At 43.0% G+C, this 25,719-nt stretch overlaps 1 protein-coding gene across 1 annotated transcript; it reads left to right on the top strand.

Annotated features, from left to right (window-relative positions):
• Nucleotides 1-10,280: 10,280 nt before the first annotated feature.
• On the top strand, nucleotides 10,281-25,178 carry LOC137374855 (adiponectin-like). Its single transcript, XM_068041412.1, has 3 exons — nucleotides 10,281-10,304; nucleotides 21,108-21,405; nucleotides 24,473-25,178. Exons 2-3 carry the CDS (start codon nucleotides 21,144-21,146, stop codon nucleotides 24,991-24,993), a joined length of 783 nt encoding a protein of 260 aa, XP_067897513.1. The 5' UTR covers nucleotides 10,281-10,304; nucleotides 21,108-21,143; the 3' UTR covers nucleotides 24,994-25,178.
• Nucleotides 25,179-25,719: the final 541 nt, after the last annotated feature.

The following is a 25,719-nucleotide window of genomic DNA, read 5'->3' as shown; positions in this document are numbered from 1 at the left end:
AAAAGGGAGTGTCTGTGATAGGGTGGAAAGCAGGAGTGACTAAGGGATGAATTTTGTTTTCCCGGCAGCAGGTGAAAAGAATAGTGTCACGTGACCTTGAGCCTGGTGTCTCATTAGACTATGCAAGCGGCTGCCATCCTCCCCAATCACATGGGGGGGGGCAGCCTCGGCGACGCGTGAATGCATCAGGCCTCTCTGTGCTGGCAATGGCGCCATTTTTAAAAGGCTGCCAGCCCAGCTCAAAGAATGCAGAGTTGCCCCCATTCCCCCCCCCCACCCTACCAACTACACTGAAAATAAATGTTTGGCCCATTCCCTCCCCCAGTGTACTGAAATTGCAGAATTGACCCCTTTTCCCCCAATTGCACAAAGTGCAGAAGTCACCCCTCCCCCCACACTAAAAATGCTATGATCCCCCTTTCCCCACCTCAGTGGCGCCAGCTTTCCCTGGACGGGAAAGTGAAGGCACGTGAGTGCCATCCATCGCACTGAAGATCTGGATCCGATGGTAAGATCGCAGGAATTGGATTTAAATATATGCATAAAGTGAATTTTGCTATTTAAAGTCGGATCCCGTGGCTGAGCAGCAGAAGGGCTGCCACGGAGCCTCGCCACTGCCGGGAAGATCGGGTCCGCCAATCCTGGTGTCAGGCTCCATGGCGGGCCGCTGCTGCTCCAATCATCCGGCCCCCTTCTACCGCAGATCCCAATGTCAAGAGCTGAAAAATCCAGCCCTAAATGACAAAAGGGATGATAGTGTAAGGCAAAAGTACCTCTCCCATTTGCCTGAAATGTTGGTGAAATGTTCCCTTGCGACCCTTGGAATCCGTCACTTTACTTGTGGAAGAACAGGAATCTCCTGTTACAGGTCAGCCTGTGAGGAGAATACATGATTGGCATCCTGGTCTACTCAGTCTCCACCAGTGGACTCTACAGCAAACTCAATGCAGATGTTTAAAATTGTGGAGCAGGTAACACTCTGATCCCCCTCCAACCCCTTACAAGAAGTTTAAAGTACCACAGGTGCTGCCATTTTCTTGCCTTGAGGTGATGATGATAGGCCTCTCCTTAAACCACTGCAGTACCTGTGCTGATGGTGCTCCCCCAATGGTGTTAATTAGGGAATTCCAGTATTTTGACCCAGTGACAATGAAGGAACAGTGATATATGTCCAAGTCAGTATGAGCTGTGGCCTGGAGATGATGGTGTTACCACGTCATTGCTGTTCTTGAGCTACTTGGTGGTAGAGGTCATGAGGTGTTGTCACAGTAAGTAGATAGCAGTAGAAGAACATTGCATCAGCACATTAAGTGTTCATCCACACATATGACAAATAATAATCACCAGATTTCAAAACCTCACTGGGGTGAACGCCAGCTTCCACACCTCGTCCAGTTACATCAAATGATGATTTCTCTCAAGTTTGTAAAAGGCAGGGGAGGTGGATCCAAGCATCTGTAGCACTGTGTGAGAAAAACAGATCCAACTAACAGGGCATCTCAGACATGTAACAGTGAAGCTTGAGCCAGTGTGATGGGTGTGTGTGCCTATAAATTTGGGCGTTAATTCTGTTAATCGAGGCCCACATCTTAGTTATAAGGTTTGATAACAATGAACTCGTGTCAAATTCCTGTGTCTGCTGATGTAATGAAGACATTAACCTATGTTTTAGATGGGATAATGCGCTGATGAATGCCAGTATGTGAAGGTTGCCAATCTTTTACTAGCCTCTCGATGCTGTGGGTCATGGCAGGGATCCGTAATATTCAGCGGGGAGAGGCCCGCCTCGACCCCTGACATCGAGAAGGGCCCGCTACATATTACCGGTGGTGGGGGGACCTCGGTTCAGCACCCCTCTAGCCGCCTGGCAGTGGGGCCTTATTCTAAATATGCAAATTAACATACATGAAATGTAAATTGACCTAACTGTAGGTGGCAGCTGTTCCACACTGATTTTACCACCAGTGAACACAGCTCATGAACTCCGTATGGGGTTCCGAGGCGAGATCCTGGTGGGGAAGGGGGAGGAATTAAATTTTCAGGTCGGGAGGGGTGGGGGAGTGGGGAAAACAATTTTTATTGGCTGTGGGGATGGTGGAAAGGGGTTGAAGGTCCAAGGGAACAAATTTTAGGGGGGAAGTTTGAGATACAATTAAAAGTTTATTATGGGGGGAGAGGACAATTAATGTATAAATTACCCATTGGGGGGGTGGGAGACATGATTTGCATTTGAAATAACATTCTATTTTTAATTTTCGGAGATCGGGATCTTTAAATTTAAAAATATAACTGAAGGGCTTGAAGCCCTTTAAAAATGGCACCGGCATCTGCACAGTGGCACCAGATGCCGTTGCAGGGGACGTGGCAGCTGCCCCCTCTACGTCATTGGGGGCGGCCACTCCCCCTCTCCATTTAAATCAGCCCCTGCACGTAATATCACGGGGGTTGTGCGCTGGCACTTCCATGTTGGAGGGCCGCCGAGTTCAAAGCACGCAGTCGCGGAGCATGGCGCGCGAATAAAGTCCAGCCCAGGATGTGCAGTGAGAAACTCTTTCTGTGTAAGCGAGTAAAATACTTCCATTAAAACAGAAGGAGAATTCAACAACAATCTGTGAAGGCATGGCACTACTTTAAAGTGTTGTTGGCCTTTTATTCACCCACCTAAGGCCCAGCCCTTCATGCACAGGCTCAGAAAGCAATTTTATACTGTCTTCAACTGATAGATTTACCAGGCATAGACATAGAAACTAGGAATAATCCCCTTGTGCAAGTCACCAGAAATCATTGATATGAAACAGGGCGGTAAGTATTACAATCCTTGAGGTTTTCACTGGGTGAAGTATAACTCCAGTCCAATGCAAAGTCAGATTTCCAAGGTGCTCAGGTGGGATGTTGGAACCCTCCCCACCCTCCTAAAATTAAGAACCATCACCATGGAAACCAAACCCCATCAAAGTGGGTACAGTATCAGTCGCAGCCTGCAGTATAACTCTGCTCTTGCTAGCAGTGCTTCACATGCAGCTGCTTCAGAGCATACACAGAAAAGTGAGTCCTTCTTCTTAGGCAGTCCCTCGGGAACGAGGATGACTTTCTTTCACTCCAGGGTTGTGGGTCCTTAGGTGACTGAATAGTCCAGTTCCGGATCTGCACACTCTGCCACAGGTTGGGCAGGTGGTGTTTGGTGAGGTGAGTGAATGGGATGCTCAAATTTCCAAATGCTCCTTCCGCTGCTTGCATTTAGTCGCTGCCTGTGCATGTCGACGTTGTTCGAACTGGCTGGCACCTTCGCGGATGCTTGTTCTCCATTTTGGGGCATCTTGGGCAAGAGATTCCCATGAATTAGTGGAGATGTTACATTTTTTCAGAGAGGCTTTAAGGACATCCTTGTAGTGTTTCCTCTGCCCTCCTGGTAGCCTCTTGCCGTGACGGAGCTTGGAGTAGAAAACTTGTTTTGTGAGTCTTGTGTCAGGCATGCAGACGATGTGGCCCATCCAACATAACTGACTAGCCATGACCAGTGTCTCAATACTAGGGATGTTGGCCTGAGAGAGGACACTGATATTGGAGCACCTGTCCTGCCACTGAATTTGCAGGATTTTGCGGAGGCACCCTGGTGATATCTCTCTAGGGCTTTGAGATGTCTGCTGTACAGTGTCCATGTTTCCGATGCATACATGAGGGCAGGTAACACTGCGGCCCTGTAGACCATGAGCTTGGTGCCAGGATTGAGGTCTTTGTCATCAAACACTCTTTTCCTCAGATGACCAAAGGCGGCGCTGGCACACTGGAGGTGATGCTGAGTTTCATCACCGATGCCTGCCTTTGCTGAGAGGAGGCTCCCAAAAATGAGAAGTGATCCACCTAGTCCAATAGTTTGCTGTTGATCTTGATAGTTGGGGGACAGTATTGCGCTGCAGGAGCAGGCTGGAGGTAATGGAGGGGACAAGCATGGAAACAGACCAGCTAAGTTTCATCAGCAAAACTGTGTGCGATTGCTATGCTGACATGGAATGGAAGAGCTGTGACAGGCGTCTTCATGAAAAGAATGATCATTACCTGGGTGGAGCCATTGAAGTAAAACTTCTGGAAGTTGACAAGAGCGATGCTGTGTTCTGAAGGTTCTTGTTTAGGTGTCAACAGGAGGATGAGCCAGATTTGGCAAATAAAATCAATTATTTGCACTTATTTCAACTACTGTTATATAATTACTTAGGTTTGCATTGAATTTGTGTTGTTTCTAATTTTAATGAAGTGAGTAATCTAACTTACTTTGACAAAGATCACTCAATTCATCTGCACATTGCCCTCAGCTGCTACTGTGGTGCATGTACACCGCTGCCCTCAAGTGGGCAGTGCTGGTATTGCAGTCTGATTCACATAAATGAAGAGGTTATGTTACAGGAGCCTGGAAATGGCTCAGGTCCATCTATCCCCTTTCATCCATTCAAGTAGACATTAAGATAACAGCATTATTTAAAGGGGATGCGGGAAATGTTTCATGTATCTGGATTTACATTCCTGTCAACCAGTATAACAAAAATACTAACTATCCACCAAGCTCATTGTCATTCATAGGACAATGCTGTGCATTAAACAGCTGTCACATTTACCTGTGGGAAGGCAGAGGTGAAACGACAGGTGATGCACCTCCTGCCCTTGCATGTGAAGTTCAGGGGATGTTGGTGATTGAAGAGTAGATCAGAGTGTCATGGAGAGAACAGTCCCTTCAGAATGCTGAAAAGAGAGGGGAAGATGAGTTTGGTGGTGGCACCGGAACCCCAAACCACGATAGAGTTTTACTTGTCCTCACCTTCCACCCCACCAGCTTCCACATTCAATGGATCATTTACTGCCATTGTCACCACCTCCAGCGCGATTGCACTGACAAACATATCTTCCCTTCCCTTTTCAGCATTTCAGAGGGACCGTTCCCCCCTCGATACCCTGGTCCATTCCTCAATCACACCCTCCCCTATCCACAGCAGCTTGCCATGTAAGCATAGAAGATGCAACACCCATCTTTTCACCTCCTTCCTTCCGACCGTCCAGGCCCCAAACACTCCTTCCAAGTAAAAGCGATTTACTTGTCTTTCTTTCAATTTAGTATGCGGTTTCCTCTACACTGGAGAGACCAAACACAGATTGGGTAATTGCTTGGCTGACACTTCCGTTCAGTCAGCAAGGGTGATCCTGAGCTTCTGTTTGCTTGCCAATTTAACTCTCCATCCCACGATGACCTTTTTTAAAATTTGCTTCATGGGATGTGAGAGTCACTGGCAATGACAGCATTTATTGCCCATCTCTAATTGCCCTTGAGAAGATGGTGATAAGCTGCCTTCTTGAACCACTACAGTGCATCTGGTGCAGGCACACCCACAGTGTTTTTAAGGAAGGAGTTCCAGGATTTTGATCCAGCGACAGTGAAGGAAAGGCGATATAATTCCAAGTCAGGATGGTGTGTGGCTTGGAGGGGAACTAGCAGGTGGTGATGTTCCCATGCATCTGCTGCCCTGGTCCTTCTAGGTCGAAGAGGTAGAGGGTTTGGAAGGAGGCTTGGTGAGTTGTTGCAGTGCATTTTGTATATGGTACACAGTGCTGCCACTGTGCATCGGTGGTGGAAGGAGTGAATGTTTAAGGTGCTGATCAAGTGGGCTGATTTGTCCTGGATGGTATTGAGCTACTTGAGTGTTGTTGCAGCCACTTCTGACCTTATGATGGAGGGAAGGTCATTGATGAAGCAGCTCAAGATGGTTGCGCCTAGGACACGACCCTGAGGAACTCCTGCAGCAATATCCTGGGGCTGAGCCTCCTACATTTTTCTAATGAAGTTCAGCAGAAACTTGCGGAACAGCACTTCACCTTTCAATTAGGCACCTTACAGCCTTCTGGATGCAACATTGAGTTCAACAATTTCACTTCAAAGCCACTGCTTCCCTTTTTCAGACAGCAGATCCTGGTACTGATCCTGCTGTTATCATTTACACCTCCTCTAGACCCATCTTCTATTTCTTTACTTATCACATTACCACTCTCCTTTGTCTTGAGCCATCATCCCATTTGTCATTTAATCTCTCCTGTCTTCCACCCTATCACAGGCCTTCCCTTTTGTTCTCCCTTTACCATCAACACCACCACCGGATTGAGAGGCTGGCGGCTGCTGATCTCTGCTTGTTCCAGGTCCCGTTTACCGGGTGGTGGCACCCCTCCACCGCCTTTGTTCGGCGGAGAGTTTCATCTGTTGACTTTTTTTTATTAAAATAAAACCACCCAGTTTCTATATTCCCTACCTCTGTACTTGCTTAAAATCTGTTACATCTTTAACTTTTGCCAGTTCTGACAATAAGACATCAACACAAAACATTAACTGTGTTTCTGCCATGACAGATGTTGCCAAGTCTGCTGAGTATTTCAGATTTCCAGTTCTGTATGTATTTTGTTTTTATTTTAGGGTTCACTGCTGTCACTATTTTGATGTAATATCCATAACTACAGATACCTTCCCAGCACTGTTAACTCGATCTCATCCGTGAATAAGCATCCTTCAACCAAAAGACACAAACCCTCACTATAAACCAAAAGACACAAACCCTCACTATAAACCAAAAGACACAAACCCTCACTATCAATCAGATTTTCTCTTCCATTACCTTCTCCTGAATGTCAATTATAAGATCAACAGAAATTTCTAAAACCCTACTGGTAAAGACCATGAACAGTGAATGACTAACTCTCACCTCTGAAGAAAGCATTCACAGCTCCACATCAAGGTGAATGACACCATCAGACAAGGAGAATGCACAAAAGCACTATTAGCCAATCTGCTGTCTGGCATTGAGCAACAGTAATGACCTTCCCAACCAATCAAAGCTTTCGAATCTTATTGCACTGCAGTTTAACACTTTCCTTTCCGACTATTTTGCTATTCTGTCTCATCTCTTCCAGCTCCTTTCCCAGTCTCTATCTCTCAAATTTTTCTTTTCCCCACACCCTCTCCCTGCTATGCAGCACCATGCTGACGTTGATAGCCCATACTGGAGTGTAGGACAAGCTCATGAAGGGTTCAGACCTGAACTTCACTTTAATCAGAAAATATGTCCCAGTATCTAAGAGCCACTTAGCCTGGCTGTACTTTCATGAATGCAATTATGCTGACATTGCAGGAGTAAAGGACAGTTTACCTTCTGAAAGCAACGGATCAGATCTAAGCTCTGCAGTCCTGCCACATCCAACTGTGAATGGTGGTGGACAATTAAACAACTAACTGGAGGAAGTGGCTCCACAAATATCCCCATCCTCAATGATGGGGTGCCCAGCACATCAGTGCGAAAGATAAGGCTGAAGCATTTGCAACAATCTTCAGCCAGAAGTGCCGAGTTGATGATCCATCCCGGCCTCCTCCTGCAGTCCCCAGCATCACAGATGTTAGTCTTCAGCCAATTCGATTCACTCTGCGTGATATCAAGAAATGCCTGAATGCACTGGATACTGCGAAGGCTATGGGCCCTGACAATATTCCGGCAATAATACTGAAGACCTGTGCTCCAGAACTTGCCACGCCCCTAGCCAAGCTGTTCCAGTACGGCTACAACACTGGCATCTACCCGACTATGTGGAAAATTGCCCAGGTATGTCCTGAACACAAAAAACAGGACAAGTCCAACCCGACCAATTACCACCCCATCAGTCTACTGTCAATCATCAGTAAAGTGATGGAAGTTATCATCGACAGCGCTATCAAGCGGCACTTGCTTAGCAATAACCTGCTCAGTGACGTTCAGTTTGGGTTCCGCCAGGACCACTCAGCTACTGACCTCATTACAGCCTTGGTTCAAACATGGACAAAAGAGCTGAACTCAAGAGGTGAGGTGAGAGTGACTGCCCTTGACATCAAGGCAACATTTGACCAAGTATGGCATCAAGGAGCCCTAGCAAAACTGAAGTCAATGGGAATCAGGGGGAAAACTCTCCGCTGGTTGGAGTCATACCTAGTGCAAAGGAAGATGGTTGTGGTTGTTGGAGGTCAATCATCTGAGCTCCAGGACATCACTGCAGGAGTTCCTCAGGGTAGTGTCCTAGGCCCAACCATCTTCAACTGCTTCTTCAATGATCTTCCTTCAATCATAAGGTCTGAAGTGGGGATGTTCATTGATGATTGCTCAATGTTCAGCACCATTCGCGACTTCTCAGATACTGAAGCAGTCTGTGTAGAAATGCAGCAGGCTTCGGCTGATAAGTGGAAAGTAACATTTGTGTTACACAAGTGCCAGGCCATGACCATCTCCACCAAGAGAGAATCTAACCATCTCTCCTTGACATTCAATGGCATTACAATTGCTGAATCCCCCACTATCAACATCCTAGGGGGTACCATTGACCAGAAACTGAACTGGAGTAGCCCTATAAATAACGTGGCTACAAGAGCAGGTCAGAGGGCGAGTAACTCACCTCCTGTCTCCCAAAGCGTGTCCACCATCTACAAGGCACAAGTCAGGAGTGCAATGGAATACTCTCCACTTACCTGGATGGGTGCAGCTCCAACAACACTCAAGAAACTCTACACCATCCAGGACAAAGCAGCCCACTTGATTGGCACCCCATCTACATACATTCACTCCCTCCACCACCAACGCACTGTGGCAGCAGTGTGTACAAGATGCACTGCTAGATGCACCCAGGCTCCTAGACAGCACCTTCCAAACCCATGACCTCCACCAACTAGAAGGACAAGGGCAGCAAATGCATGGGAACACCACCACCTGCAGGATCCCCTCCAAGCCACACACCATCCTGACTTGGAACTATATCGTCGTTCCTCCACTGTTGCTGGGTCAAAATCCTGGAACTCCCTTCCTAACAGCACTGTGGGTGTACCTACCCCACATGGACAGCAGCAGTTCAAGAAGGCAGCTCACCACCACCTTCTCAAGGGCAATTAGGGATGGGCAATAAATGCTGTCCTAGCCAGCGACGCCCACATCCCATGAATGGTTAAAAAAAAAGAATCAGGGCTCAACAAGTATTTTAAGCTCCATTCTTTAGAAGGGTCCCCCAGTGAAATGATCAACTTGCGGGTTTCTTTCAAACGCTGCTGGACTGTCGATCAGAGCAACTGGGGGTTGTCATCAGAGTGTGTGTTAAATGGAGTGGCAGTTTGTAGCATGACGAAGGCTGTCAGTAATAATCTAACAAACAAGCATCACATGGACTGCAGTGGAAAATACCTTTTTAGGCAATGCAAAATCTGAGTGCTCTTCAACACAATTAAGTGCACCTACTAAAGGAATGGGTTATCATATCACAATTAACAGTGAAAATAAGGATCCAGGTTGAAAATTGACATGAATAAACTTAATAATGGTTTTGTTTACTGTGCCCTTGTCTCCCTTCTAAAGACGCTGAATCATGGTGGGAAGGGTCGCAAAAGATATTGCCAAATTCTGCAGTATTTTAACAAAAAATGGCCACCTTTCAAAGGTGAGCCCTGATAGTGTCTTTGCCTCTGCACTGTGTGAGTCTTCACCTTCAGTGATTTGAATCTCCCCTTACTCTCTCTCTCTCCTGATTTCACTGCCCTCCTGTCTTCCTTAAAAGGGAAAGGTCACCTATTTTGCTCACTAATGCAAAATATGAACAAACCTACAAAGAAAGGAGAAAAACATTAAAATGTGTTTTTTTTTCAAATCAAAATAATTGTAGTCCATCTTTAGCCGTGCGCCATGCTGTCGTTCTCCAGCATGTGCTATTTTTATATCTGAGCTGTGCAACCTCATCTATGAGCTGACTCGACCTTTCCTAGCAGATGTAAATATAATTTTAAGACCTCATGTCTAAATATAATGCTGTAATGCATCCAATAATGGTAACATTTGGAATTTGCTACTGATATAGTTGTACCAAAAAACCTTCTCAAATATGAAACTTAAAGCATAATCACAATATTAATTGAATGAGAATAACCTCGAATTTACTGTCATACATTGTAAAATCAAGTTGTTATAAAAAAGTCATGGAAAACATTACTCTAATGGATGTCATTTTATCCTATTTACAAAATATTTGAAACAACTTTTTATGATTATACAGATTATGTATTTCCTATTTATTTGCTAAGTTTTCTCAGGCCCTTCTACCTATAAAAAGCATTATTAATGATTAATTATCAACTGCCAAATAGGATCTCAGTTCAGATTGACAGACATTTCCATGTGGAGCAGCAGCAGGAAGCCAGATCATGTAACATCAACCTTGGATACTTTGCAAGGAGCCAGCTCCTAGTAAAAGGGAAGGACAACGTGAACTGACGGGTAACATTCCACTTTTTTCCATTTTAAAATGTGTTTTTTATGGAGAAATATTTTGAGTTTTCATTTGACCAATTGATTGCAACACTGTAATACCTGTTTCTGTATGATGGTTATTGGAATGATTATAATCATTATAACGATTACAATCTACAGCAATCGCCAAATATATACAATGTTAGTTAACTTTGCAGTTTTTTTTGTACACTGTATGGCTGAACTATCAGTAAAATAGTTGTAGAATGCGGTTTTATAAATATTAAGCCTTCTAATTCTGCACTTTCAACCTGATGTATCTTCCTCTGTTTTGGACCTTGTCAGACCATTACATCAATGAGAAAAACTCAAATGATTAATTGTGGCATTGAGCTGCATCTATTGAAGTGTCTGTATAAAGTGTTAACATAGAGTAAATGGAACATTTAAAACAGCTATGTTTGGGTTAATTTATGCATTGCTGATATATGCTCTGGACGAAAGCAATCCACTTCAGTAGCATTGCTCTATTATTAGCAAGGGATAAATTACACAAAGAATGCAGATGTCTGCAAGATTCACTTGTGACAAGACTCGAATGGTTTAATTGGTATGAAAACCGTAATGTGAAAATAAGTAACAGATCTGCCAGTAGTTGTTTGGATATGTGAACATTTTAGAATTGGTTGATACTTGCTACTTTTTAAGGGTGATTGACTGTGCATGTTTTTATCAATGCAACCAGCATCAGCTCTGGGGGAATCACCTAGCATAAGCCTACACTTTCATTATTGCGGGGAGAGAGCAAATAGAATAAGTTTGTTAGCAGTGAAGAAAGCTTTGCAGTTGGAAAGCTGATGTCAGGGCAGTTTACACCGCATGTGCATCTTCTAACACAGATAATAAATTTAATTAAAAGCTGAAATGACTGCTAGAACAATGTAAAGTATGCAACATCGATGATTAGAAGGGTGATTTGCGCCCAGCCTACCCAGCAGAAATTGGGATGATAGTTAAATTCACTCATGGGCCACCCCAACGGACCGGATGGTGGTGGGAGGGGTGATGTAAAATGGAGCACAAGGCTCCGGGAGGCTTTCCCGACCAGCTCCAGCCTCCGCCCCCCGTTTACGTCGGGCAGGGGGTTGAAAAATGGCACCCCCCTCGTCCCAGGCCAATCAAGGCCCTTAAGTGGCCACTTAACGGCCACTTAAAGGCCTTCGCCCATCTCCACGCAGATTTTACGCACGGCAAGCAGACGTCCTGGAGCCGGGAAAAGCCACCTGTGAAAACCAGGCGGCTGTGATCATCCCGGGGGAGGCGGTGGGGGAGCCTACTCATCGGGCACAGGGTGCCCAATGGAGGGACGCCCCAGCTACTCCAACCACCCCCAGCACCCAACACACCCCCTTCCCCCCAAACGACCACCCTTGCCTTGCCGGGGCCCAACCGATTACCCCCGGTGAGGCAGCCGAAGCCTACCTGTCTTCCCGGCTCCATATCTTCGGCTGGGCTACCATCCCAGCAGTGGCCACCGTTCCTAGTGGCGCTGCTGAGACTAAGATGTGCCGGCCCGCTGATTGGCCGGCAGCTCAATGAGGTGGGACTTCCTCCCTCAAGCGGGTGGAAGTCCCGCCTTGGAACATTTAAAGCCTGGGGACCGGTAAAATGCAGGTCGGATCCCCAAGTGAGGCGGAAGCGGGTTTGCCACCCACTTTTCAGTCGGTTGTGGGCTCCCATCCGCCCAATGTGAAATCCCAACCCTGGACTCACTCGCCAATGTTCTGCCATCGTACCGCAGGCTCCAATTTTAATGTGTTGCAATGAGCAGGCAGGAAGGACACCCACCAGAAACTAGCAGAATGCTTCTTTAAATATGCAGATTGGGATTAGATTAAATCAATGGGGCCCGACTGCTATACCAACCATGGGCCTGAGCAGGGAAGGAGATGTCACTTTCCCACCAGGTTAACCTAGTGGGAAGTGAAGCCGAGGTCAGAAGAAGCGCAGCCATGACTTACCTAAGTGGTATGAAGCATTCCTTTGTGGTGGTTTCACACAACAGTGCCCTCAACTGCCATTTGCTGCTGGGTTTTTTTGTGCGGGTTACTGACAAAAAGCATGCGGATGAGGTCTGGGTGTTAAAATCCCCCAGGCCTCACAACGGTGATATCAGGTGGAGGTGGTTGGAGAGGTGGGTGCCAACATCATAGGCCGCACCCAGTCCTGTTAAAACCGGGGTTTAATTTCTTGTAGTTTTTTTCTAAACAAACATTACACCATGAAACACATTCTGAGGGCCTATTTTCAGATGGGTTTCTGGTAGTTTTTATAAACAGGTGGCCTTCTGGTATAGATCCAAGGTCATTAATTCAATTACTCTTGGCTCTAAGATTAGATGCCACTGCGAGCTATAGTGTCTGACATATAACTTTCTTTTAAGCTGGCTTTCCAAGGGTGTCTCTAGATATATTTATCTACATTTCATGCAGTGCTCCACATTGCTGGCAGCAATTTCACATTCTTCCTTGCTGTAACTTGCCATTGGCACTGGCACATGGATTAAACCACCCACTATCGGTTAGAAGATTGTACGTTTGCCTCCTAAGTCAGAAGTTTGTGGGTTCAAGCCCTTGATCAGGAGTTCACAATCATTGGTAAGACTAAAAAAAATTATGAATACTGAGGCAGCGCTGCATTGCCTGAGATACCATCCTTTGAATATAACATCAAGCTGAGGCCCTGTCTGTTCATGTGATTCGGGTAGATGTTAATAATTCTACAGCACCAATCAAAAAGGAGCAACAAGTTCACTCTATGTCCAAAGCAACATTTCTACCCCAACCAATTGCATTGGAAAACCACAATTAACTAGTTGTTTAATTTATTGCAGAATGTGAGATCTTGCTGTGTACAAAATTGTTGCTCTTATTGCTTTGATAATAATCATTGTAGTTGAAATGGCCCCAATATTCATTTGTGCAAGGTTTTGGAGTGAGGGGAGGGGCTTACGGTCAGGAAATCCAGAACAATGGATTTCCCAAACGCCATGGAGTATTAACTCCACAACATGGGTGTTTATTTTTAAATAGATCCCCTCCCAAATGCCAGCCTGATAGACAGGCTTGGCTGCCTGCTGGGTGGGGAAGTTTTCCAGAAAAGACTTCAACTATATAACAGGTAAGTTATGTGGTTGTTGGGGGTTGGGATTGTGGTGTGGTGGGAGGGGTTGGATAGACCGTGGTTGAGGGGTGATCAGAGATTAAGGGAGTATCGGGGGAAATTGCAGGAGTGTCAGAGATCTGGAGAGATGGGGTGGTCAGAATGAGAGTTGGTGATTGTGGGGGGATTGGGGAAGATTGGAGTGAGTGATTGAGATGGGGCAGTCAGGGGAGAAGTCAGTGATTGCTAAGGAGATGGGGGTATTGGTAATTGTGAGGTTAGATGGTGGATCGGTGATGAGGAGTTCAGTGGTGGGGTGGGGTGGGTGATGGGGAAAGATCATGGAAATAGAGGGTGGTTTACAAGGTTTGCTTGTTGACATAGTGGGACCAGTCCTGCTGCTCCAGGCCGACAAACAATGCTGTAAAGGCACTTGCCCTTCTCACCTCCTTTTACTTGATAGATCTCCAGAGGCCTGGGAAACCTGACCAACATCGGTTAAAAATAGAAACCCTATAAAATTGGAGGCGTGCAGCCTCCTTCAAAGATTTCATTGACCTACCTGCCTCCTGAGAATGGATTGTTTTCCCATCCCTATTAAAATGGGAAGTTGATGGATTTGAGGCAGTTTGGATTTCTGTTTTGGATTTTTAATATTTAACTTTGCATTCGGCCCAAATCCTGCTGTTTTGGGGGGAGGGGTGGGGGTCAGAATTATGCCCATTGTATATTGTTACAAAAGGTTTTATTTTTGTACTAAACTTTTAAACATCTGTGTGTTCAAAAAAAAATGAAAAAAGGATTTTCAGTAGACTTGGACACCTGCAAATAGCTGGAAATTTTGGATGTTGATTTTGTATGCAAAAATAGGAGAAGCAAGCAGTTTCAAGGAAACAGCAAAGGGATTTGACCTCCCTTTGCATGACAGAGGAGACATTCTGTCTGGTCATGTGATTGGCTCAGCAAGGTTTTTTTTTCACTTTGGACACTTTTAAAAGCCAGTGAGTTGGACAAAGGGCTGGCATTTGAAATTTTGCTTTGACCTGCCTGGAGCAAGAGAGGAAGACCCAGAAAAGTGTTACTTTTCTCTGTAAAGGAATCCTACATGTCTTGAGAAGAAAGTCTGCATTCCTATTGCCTCCAGTCTCTGAACAATTCCTTCATCCAGTGTGGTTCCTGTTCCCTCTTGTGTTTTGGGAAACTCTGGAACCTATAGAAAGCTTCTACTGCTAGACTTCTGCTTTAAAACCCAAGCAGACCTGTTGCTACACCCCTTGCTGAAAAACCTGTGTGACACCTGCTGCAGACAAATTGCCTTGAACGCCTACCCATCAAAGACTGTTCATTAACCTTGCCTGGAGAGACTTCGAGTGGCATTCGACTATTCGCACTGAAAAAATCCTACCAGACCGTGATAAACTCAATGATTTTTTTTCCTTTTTATTCCTAAGAAACAGCTGTAAACCAAAGATCCTTTTCCACAGTTAAGTGTTTTTTTTAATGTATGTGTGTGTGCTCAGGAAATAAAGAGTTTTTCATATATATAGATATATATCGTTAGTAGTTAAGACCTATTATTTTTTTTCCAATAAATAGCTAATGTTGTTGTGTAAAGAAACCTGGTTTGGTGTGCTTTATTCTAGGGGACAAGTAAAGTGGTTAATTTGGCTATTCTTCAGTAGGTGGGAAATTTTATTTGATATGCTATGACCTGTGGAGTAGTGGGACTGAATTAACAGTGCATTACTCCTGCTTTGATCATAACAGTATGAAGAGACTTTTCTTACAGGCATGATAAGGTGCTACATTAATGCAAATATTTTTACTTATTTAATGCTCATATTGTCTCCATCAGGACATTTTAACATCCCAGAGGTTTTCTTTTCTAAAGAGTTGATTTCAGATGATGTTTCAGAGCTAATTCTTATCTATAAACTTTAAAACATGAGGCCAGAAATGTATTTTATTCATAATTCCTTCACTGGCAGTGCATATTATGGCTAATATTCCTTGACCAATCCCCAATAATGAATACATAGATCCAGTTAAATAGAATGTTCCTTTTCTATTCAATTATTGGTTTACTAGTCACTTCCTAGACTTGATGCAGTTATGGTACTACAGACTATAGGTTAGGATTTTTCTCTCCCTTGGCAATTTTACTTGATGTGTGGTAGGGTGGGACTTTAGGTTGTCATCCAAACTTACTGCTGATGCTGAAGTATTGCCCATGATTGTCCAAATTAAAATGCTTTTGACAGACCCCCAGTATAGTATCCACCTGTAGCGTGGAAGCCTGACGGAAGGGATGGAAAATCAAAACTGCTGATGGACTTGAGTGCCTGTGGCAGCTTAAATATGGCTGCTGCCAGGGAAGTAAAAGATAACTGAGTTCCAATATGATGTGTTGGGGTGGGAGACCAAATCACTCCCATGACTGATTGTACTCCCTTGTTCCCTTGTGAATTTTTGAATTTTTCATTGGTTTCTGCCAGCTCTGGCAATACCAGGCACCTATTTGCAGAGCCATTGCTTATGCTTAGCATTACTAAGGTGAGAGTGACAGAAAATGTGATACATGAGATCATTCGACCATGACCACATCATTTGACAATGACCACACATAGTACCGGCAGAGAATTTGACCTGGGTAAAAACAGGCAGGGATTTCCCAACTGATTTCCCGTCACTGGCCACCCTACCGGGAAACCCGCTTGTCTGCAGAGGAAAATTTATCTCAATCTTTCCATTGAGCATTTCGCAGATTTTGTGGAACATCTTTACTTCAATTACCCAATAAGTCTTTCCTTCTGTTTTGTTATGCCATAATAAAGTTGGATGAATCCATATTATATCACACAGGTATCAATAATTATTTGCCTTGATCTATATTAATTAATTTGTAAGCTTCAAAAGTCAGAAATGAACCTGTCAGCCTCCTAACTGTCCAGGTGAAGTACACCTGAGACTTGGACAAAAGGCTTTGCATTTCTTACAGTGGTAATTCTGAACTATAAATGGTGTGGTGTTGTCCTCTGGCCACCAATCATACTCCTGCTGCCAATTTACTAAAAGCGCACACAATCAAAGATGTCTAACTGTCTCATGGTGTTGCTGCTTGGTTGCAAAACCAAATGTCAGAGTACATGACCAATCAACACTGCTCAAGCAAGAATAATCAATATAATTTGACTGACTGAATGAACATGGTAAGTGATAAGTAAGAAAGAAGGGATTGCTGAAGCTATTTAAATCTCTAAACATTTATCGTTACAATTAGATTTCTACTCTTACGTGAAAAGAAAGACTCATCTACATTTTTTAACATGAGTGTAAAAATCCAAAGTTAAAATGTTTGCATTTCCATTTTTCCACACTCGTTCACATCAGCAGCTCTACATGCTTCCAATATCCATCCACTAGGAAGTTGTGTGAGTAATCAATGGCTCTACAATTAGCTTAAATAGCTCTGTACTCAACTGTGCAGTAAAACATGAAAATGTCAAGTTTTCACTCATATAACAGGGATATATCCAGTTCATCTGCTCTTTACATTAAACTGGATATTTTCACAAAACACAAGCCCTAAGACAATCTGTACCTGACTGCATTTAGCCTTGCACTGGTCCCAGTTCACTTAAAATCCAAAAGGTAAATCTAACCTATTGGATCTTTTCATAGCCACTCAATGCACCTTTCAATTAAGAGAAAGAAGAATTTGCATTTATATAGTCCTTTTCGCAATGTCTCAAAGTGCTTTACATTTAATTAATTTAATTTTCAAATGTTGTCACTATTGTTAAGTAGGCAAATACAACAAACAATTTGCACACAGTAAGGTCCCACAAACAGCAAGTTAATGAATGGCTAGATAATCTGTTTTTGATGTGAGCAATAGGAGTTGGAACGGTGGAGAAATTGGCAATGAATGGGAATAATTTTGCGGGCCAAGGAGGGGAGTTCATTTAAAAGGTTTAGCCGTAATGCTTTTGGAACACTCTCCAGCAGTCTGTTTAAGGACAGCTGGTTAGGTTGCTCTTTATTCAGTTGCATTGTTTTTTGTGATTTTTTTCTCACTACTGTCCTGTTTTTTGGTGGGAACAGGATGGTAGGGAAATGAAAGCCAGCCCCAAAGTGACATACACCATGGTTGTAAGGAGTAATTCATTCTTATTGTTTGTTGTCTTGGATTTTCCAATGGCTGTGTTACGACTGAGGCAGGAAGAGTGCACTGCCTTTTCTAGTTCCACTTCTCCACAGTCACAACATTTTTTTTTAAATGTTTACCCAGTTACCGATGCAGTCAATCATATACTCTGATCATTATCCCAGAATAAAATACACCAACCAGGTTTCTTTAATAAACAACAAAATTAACAGTTTATTAGAAAACAAGACTTAACCAGTAATGAAGCAAAGCATTAACACACAGATTAAAATATGGAAGTTCCCCTTTTTAAATTCCCCACACACAAACTTACACACACACTGAAATTCTCTCTGCAGAGGTCTGTTACAAAAATAAGACAAAAAAGAATACTTTGGCTAAACATTTGCTAATTCTTGAAGGAAAAAAGAGAAGATATGGAAAAATGTCAGTTGTCCCTTTTTGGTCTGGCATCCCAAATACACTTAGACGGCTGTCACTGGGATCTTTCTAGAACAGTTCTTTTCAGGTGATGTTGAGGATCAGTTTGGCAGGCTTTCCAGGAGAAATGCGGCATCAATTTCTTTATTTCCTACACTTGATTCTCCGGAAGTTCTCAAAGAGATGGAAGAGGGTAAGTTGATGGTGGCTGCTGTCTTGGCTGTTTTTTTCCAACTGTCTTCAAAACAGTTCACACCCAACACACTGTCCAAAGCAAAACCAAAAACAATATCTCAGGCGTCAAGCCTCTTGACCCCTATAAATCTTGACCTATATCTGTAAACATCTTCTTCAGATCACCAAGGTTGCAGTTGTTTATTGCTTAAAGCACATGACTTCCAGCAAGGTTGTTTTTAAACAGCATCTCAGTGTCCTTTCAATGAACTGTCAACAACAAAGCAAAGTCCAGCTTCTATGAAATCTTCAGCCTTCCAATGAATTCATCTCCACAATTTAAATATAAGTCCTGAAAACATATACTTAACAAAAATATAGAAGCACTTTCATAAATGATTTAAATTTTACTTCAGTCACAAATGTGCCTCTACGAGTCAGTAATGAAGTTAGCTGATAATACATTAAATTATTTGAATTTACAGCATAAAACAAGGCTCTTCCTATTTCAGTGATCTCTTTCCACCTTGCCCCCATGGGCTGGATTTTATTAGTGTGCCGCGTTCTGCGGTGGCGCACTGTGAGAGCAGCGGCTTTCTGACATGGAAGGGCCGCCGCACAGTACGGTGGCTGATTTAAATAGAGGGGAGGAGAAGCCACCCCCATGATGTAGAGGGGGCGGCTGCCGCTTTAATTCCTTAGCAAAAATTAGAATGTTTAAAGGTGTATCAGTATTAATTTTTATTAAATAAGAAGTTATGTGATGGAGCCCCTTCCCCAAACCCCCCCAATGTTCTTTGCATTGCCCTATATTGCCAGAACTTAGTTTGTGCACAACCTGAACATCCCCACCCCCCCCCACAACTTTCTAACTTTTGCCCTTCAACCCCTTCCCACCCTCCCCACAGCCAATAAACAGTGTTTTCCTCGCTCCCCCACCCCTCCCACCCTGAAAATTTTAATCCTCCCCCCTCGTCATAGGTTCTCGTCTCGGAACTTCATATGGAGTTCCAAAGGCGCGCAAAGTACAAACGGCGGCTGTAAAATTGGTATGGGACGGCCGCCGCCTGTCGGTAGGGTCATTTACATTTCATTATTGTGAATTTAAATATTTAGATGAAGGGCCCGCTGCCATGCGGTTCGGTGGGGGGCACACCGAGGACCTCCCCCCACCAGTAATATGTGGCGGGCCCTTGTCGACATCAAGGGTCGAGGCGGGCCTCTCCCCACAGAATTTTACCCCCCCCCCCCTCACTGCCTGGAGGGCTGGAAAAATTGAGGCCCATATCTCTCTATTCACTTCTCCCTCATGCCTCCCCTTAAATACATCTATGCTATCTGCTTCACCACTCCATGTGGCAATTAGTTCCATTCTCGCCACTCACTGCGTAACAAAATTCCTCCTAAATTCTTAGTTTATCTTATATTTATGAACCCTTGTTCTGGACTCACCCACAAGTGGAAACAGTTTCTCCACATCCACCCTATTGAATACCTTCAACATTTTAAATACCTCTATCAGGTGACTCTTAATCTTTTTGTATCCAGAGAAAAGATCCTCAGCCTGCTCGATTGTATTCTGTCAATTCTGGGATCCTTCACCACTGCTGCAGGAATCTCAACAACAACAATAACGTATTTATATACTGCCTTTAATGTAGTAAAAACATCCCAAGACACCTCACAGGAGTGTTATCAGACAAAATTTGACACTGAGCTACATAAGGAGATGTTTGGATAAGTGACCGAACTCGTCATCAAAGAGGTTGGTTTTAAGAAGCAACTTGAAGGAGGAGAGATAGGTAGAGAGGTGGACAAGTCCAGGGAGGAAATACTGAAACTGAGGGCCTAGGCAGCTCAGGCTGGATTTGCAACTGCAAGGGGAAGTCCTGTGACCCAGCAGCATCAACATACAGTAATGACCTGAACCCAGAAATGGAGATGGATCCTGTTCATGTCAGGCCCAGTGTACTACAGGCATGATCTGCCTGACTTGTGCCTAGCCAGCAGCAGGAATGTCAGCTCTATTGAGTTTGATATATTAGTCATGTCCAGTCCAGTCAATAAACTATACCATATTGATGCCCATCTTCTGTTAAGGTCTCTGACCTTGAGTTTATATCCCATTGTTGAATTTTCTTCTGCAATTTGATATCACATCATGTTTTGAAAGAAGCTAAGAAGTCATGCTAAACTTATATAAAACACTATTTTGGTTCCAACTGGAGCATTGTGTCCAATTCTGGGTGCCACACTTTAGGAAGGACATGAAGGCTTTGAAGAGGGTACAGGAGAGATTTATGAGAATGGTTCCAGGGCTGAAGGATTACAATTATGTGGATAGACTGGAGAAGCTGGGATTCCTCTACTTAGAGAAGGCTCAGAGGAGATTTGACAGAGGTGTTTAAAATCAAAAAGGGTTTACATAGAATAAATAGAGAGAAACAATTTCCAATGGCTGAAGGGTTGATAACCGGAAGGCACAGATTTACGGTGATTGGCAAAAGAACTGGAGGCAACATGAAGAAAAATATTTTTAAGCAACAAGTGGTTAGGACTTGGAATGCGTTGCCTATAGGGTGGTGGAATTCAATAGTAGCCTTCGAAAGAGAACTTGATAAATACTTGAAAGAGAAAAAAATTGCAGAGATATGGGGAAAGAGCCAGGGAGTGGGACTAACTGGATTGCTCTTCAAAAGAGCAGACGCAGACTCAGTGGACCAAATTTCCTCTTTCTGTGCTACACTTTTCGATGCTTCTAAAGAGGCTTTTAGAACCACTGTAATTAAAAATGTATTTGTAAGTCAGCATTGATTGTCTTGAAGGAAGGTTTACGAGAAAGTAGAATGTGTTCTATTACTGAGAATTTCAATATCTTGCATTAAGTGTTTACATATATCTTTTAGGTCACTTGGTACAGAGCTTGGTTAATCACAGTGAAAATGATACTTAAACAACTCATCTGGCTGGTGGCTTTGGTTGGGCTGAGCTATTCTGATGAAGTAACTGATGAACCACATGTCACTGAAGCTGACGTCAGTGAACCTGAAGCCCCAGCAATCATTCCCCAAGAACCCCCAAAAATTATTCAAGGTTGCCCAAACTGGATGGCAGGAATACCTGGCAGTCCCGGCCATAATGGATTTCCTGGCAAACCGGGCAGAGATGGTCATGATGGCGCAAAAGGAGAAAATGGAGAAACAGGTAATGGACATTGCTTCAAAATGGATATTATGAACATAAGTGGCATAAGTGGAAATCAGCATTGCAGAAACTACTTGAAGAACCTGGCAATGATTTTTCTTTGTTTCCAATTTTGTGTTGAGAATTCTTTTGTACTTGCTTTGTAGCACCATTTAATCTTTAAATGTACATATTTTGTCCTTTGAATTAATTGCACTGAGATTATGGTCAGAGCCTTCCACTTCTATACTCACCAACTTGCAATTTGCCACCCATTCACCTAAATGGACAGAAAGCTGTAGGGTGATAAAAGTAGAAAACCCTGACCAATTGCTTTCATGTTTCCTGCTGATGAACCTTTAGCGATGGAATACATTCCCCATGAATTAAATATTCATGCTCGATTCCTGTTTAGAGCACCCCATTCCTTTATTACATTGATGGCTATGTTGATGCCATTTATTAACATTTCCCCACTCTAAAGAATTTAATTGACTTTTAAATTTAATTTAATCCACCCATCCCTCACATTTATATAATTCATTGCTGACTCTTCCTTTCCTGGGCTTCTTCCCACCCCCTCCACCTTTGGTAGAGGTCTTTCCACAGACATTTATTATCCCCAGAAATCCACCCAACTTTCTATAAAGATTACATCTCTTTCTCCCAGGTTCCCCATTTCTAACATATTTGCTCTCATGCCTCTATTTTGAACACCAGAAATTCTCCTTCTGAGCATATGTGGCTCATTGATATAACAGGTGATATATTCACTCACTGGGTAATAAGGGGAGAGGTCAATTGTGAAAGAAAGAATGTTCCGTTTTAAAGGCTCAGATTTTGCAGTAGTAATGAGGGTGAAATGGTAGGCATTTACCATCATTACTTTTCTGAAATTGACAGCAACTTCTGGAGTCTGCACATGCGCAGTTAAACGTAGAAATTGAAAAGTTGCTGTCAATGATTCTGTGCTTCTCCATGGGGTGTAATGTTGAAGACACCAGCCTGCAATCAATTAGAAATCACTAAACTGATGAGAATTTGTCATTTGATATGATTAGTGTCGTTGTAAAGACTCTTGAGAAAGTTACACCTCTTTGAATGAGGTGTAGTTTGGCTTTTAAGGGTCTAAGTTCATGCTTACTGCTGAGCAGCCTCAATGGCCCTGAAAAACTAATTTTATATTTATGGAATGTCAAATTTCTGCATTATAAAAATCACAAGTAATTTTAAAATAATATATTTGTTTAAATTTTGTTTATGGCATATCAAATCTTAGAAGGACAGCTCAATCAATATATTGAATGATTTGAACAGAAAAATGTGGCTTTTTTTGTGTGTTCAAATATTTTTGGCTTGATTTTAAAATTCTCATCCTTGTTTTCAAAACCCTCCATGGCCTCACCCCCTCCCTATCTCTATAATCTCCACCAGGCCCACAACCCTCCAAGATATCTATTTTCCTTTAATTCTGGCCTCTTGTGCACCCCTGATTTTAATCGTTCCACTATTGGGCGGCACAGTGGTACAGTGGTTAGCACCACAGCTCCAGCGACCCGGGTTCAATTCTGGGTACTGCCTGTGTGGAGTTTGCAAGTTCTCCCTGTGTCTGCGTGGGTTTCCTCTGGGTGCTCCGGTTTCCTCCCACATGCCAAAGACTTGCAGGTTGATAGGTAAATTGGCCATTAGCAATTGCTCCTAGTATAGGTAGGTGGTAGGGAAATATAGGGACAGGTGGGGATGTGGTAGGAATATGGAATTAGTGTAGGATTAGTATAAATGGGTGGTTGATGGTCGGCACAGACTCAGTGGGCCGAAGGGCCTGTTTCAGTGCTGTATCTCTAAACTAAAAACTAAACTATTGGTGGCTGCGCCTTCAGTTGCCTCGGCTCCAAGCTCTGGAACACACTCCCTCTACCTCTCCGCCACGCTTTCCTCCTTTAAGGTACTCCTTAAAACCTACCTCTTTGACCAAGCTTTCAATCATCTGACCTAACATCTCCCTTTGTGTCTCAGTGTCATACTTTGTTTTATAATGCTCCTGTAAAGCACCTTGAGACATTTTATTCCATTAAAGGTGCTATACGCATATAAGTTGTTTTTGTTAATTTCCTTATTTTCCTTTTCAACTCATTATTTTTCAATTGACTGGGTCACCTACTTCTGTACTGTTTATTTCCATTGAAAACAATGGGATAAAACCTATATAAATGAATACTTTGTTTGCTGGGACTAGGTGCTTTATCCTATTAGCTGTTTTTGAATGGGAGCTCTGTTCTGGATTTGTTACATTAATTTTTCCAGGTAGAATTCTACTGTGCCTGGACAATATGGTGTAAGGATTTTATATGTGATATGTATGCACACAATATGATGCATTTTACATGTTATGTACTATGCACAGTACTTGTGCAGTTTCAACTGGATCCCTTTCAACAGCTAACGCCATAGATTTTAAAACAAACTCACATACTTTCCTTCATGCCTCACTGTATTATTGCACCACCTAATATTGCAATGAGCTGTGTTGATTAAGACGGTGCCAAGTTTAGTTCCTTCATTGCCCATGCTGAGTTCGGTGGGGTAGTAGTTGAAATATCACAATTGGCCTCAATAGCCTAAAGTTGAAAAAATACTCTATTCCAAGCTTAGCCCTTCTGGTTGCTGTCCAGTGGCACTTGCCACTGTGGGCAGTGAAAGAATAGAGGATTGAGCTTGGCCTGCATGCCCATGATAATTGAAGAGTCTGTCAACATTCACTCGGATAAATTTTCATCTCATCCATGACAATCTTGCAGAATGGATCGCCTGCCCATTATGGAGCCCATCGTTTATCATTCCAATTCCATTGAAATAAATAGAATGAAAATTCTATCATGGGCATGGTAAGCTGTTCTGCCAGACTACTGCCTATGCACTGAGGACAAAAATATACCCCTACTGCCTCTGCTAACACACATGGGTGAGGAACTGATGGGCAGTTGGCAACGATAGAGCCATATAAAGCAAAAGGTGATAACGTTAATGATACATAACTGCACAAATTGTGGAGCTTAGTATACTCCATTTTACTTTTACTTTTTTTTAGGATTGCCAGGACCAAAGGGTGATGAAGGCAAACCTGGGGAACCAGGTGTGGATGGAGAGCAAGGGCCTCCTGCACTGCCAGGACGGAAAGGAGAAAAGGGAGATAGTGGCTATTATTACCGCTCAGCTTTCAGCGTGGGACTGACCACAAGAAATCCTGTCCCAAACATCCCTATCAAATTCTCCAAAATCTTCTACAATGATCAAAAACACTACAATGAAGAGACTGGCAAATTCAGCTGTCCGTATTCAGGGGTGTACTTCTTTTCATATCACATTACTGTCTATACTAAAGATGTCAAAGTTGGCCTGTACAAAAACAACAAGGTTATCATTTTTACTTATGATCAATTTCAGAATAATGATGTTGACCAAGCTGGAGGTTCTGTTGCAATTCATTTAGATGAAGGGGATGAAGTGTGGTTACAAGTTTATGGAGACAATACATTTAATGGGATTTATGCTGACAACAATAATGATTCCACATTTACAGGATTTATTCTGTACCCAGATTTGCATTAAACAAGTTTTATTACTACACTCCGAATACCATTTCTAGAACTTCTATTTACATTACGTTAGTCACCACTGATATTTTATTTCCAATTATGAGCTGAGAACACTAACCGAGTAGCAAATAATAGTTCAACATTTTGCTTACTTGTTATGGATCAGCAATTTCCAAAATTATGTTATGTATGCAGTTTTCGTATAATCTCCTTATAAGACAGTCAACGAATAACTGAATAAATCAGATATTTAACTAAGAATGGTCATCAATATTGACTTTTTAATCATTCATGTCTGAACATGATATTATAAACTGAAATTCCTAACTGTGTATCACAAGCACAGTAAAAGTAGCAACATGAAATGTAAGTGAGTCAGTCACATTTCAGGGATTATTTCAGATATAGTAAAGACTGAATCAGCAGCTGTAATTCACCTATTATTAGAAATGCTCGTAATGTTAATAACTAGGCTACAAGACAGATGAAATATTCATGACCGTTCCGTCTCACAATATGAATTTAACTCTGGAGTTCATATCAATACCTATTAAGTTGGCCACTATCAGTGACGTTCTTGTTCACAAAACATCTGGACGTTTTCTGAAATACTGAACTGTAATAAAAAAGTTTAAGTGTCAGCCACAGTTTTAGATATGCTCCATAAGCCTGGGAATTAGAGGTAGAGGAGTGGATCAGACGATGTCTCTGCAAATCACTTTTTACAAACCGATGATGT

This window comes from Heterodontus francisci, chromosome 11 (genome assembly GCF_036365525.1).
Source record: "Heterodontus francisci isolate sHetFra1 chromosome 11, sHetFra1.hap1, whole genome shotgun sequence".
NCBI classification, from domain to species: Eukaryota; Metazoa; Chordata; class Chondrichthyes; order Heterodontiformes; family Heterodontidae; genus Heterodontus; species Heterodontus francisci.
This window is presented reverse-complemented; position numbering and strand designations above follow the sequence as displayed.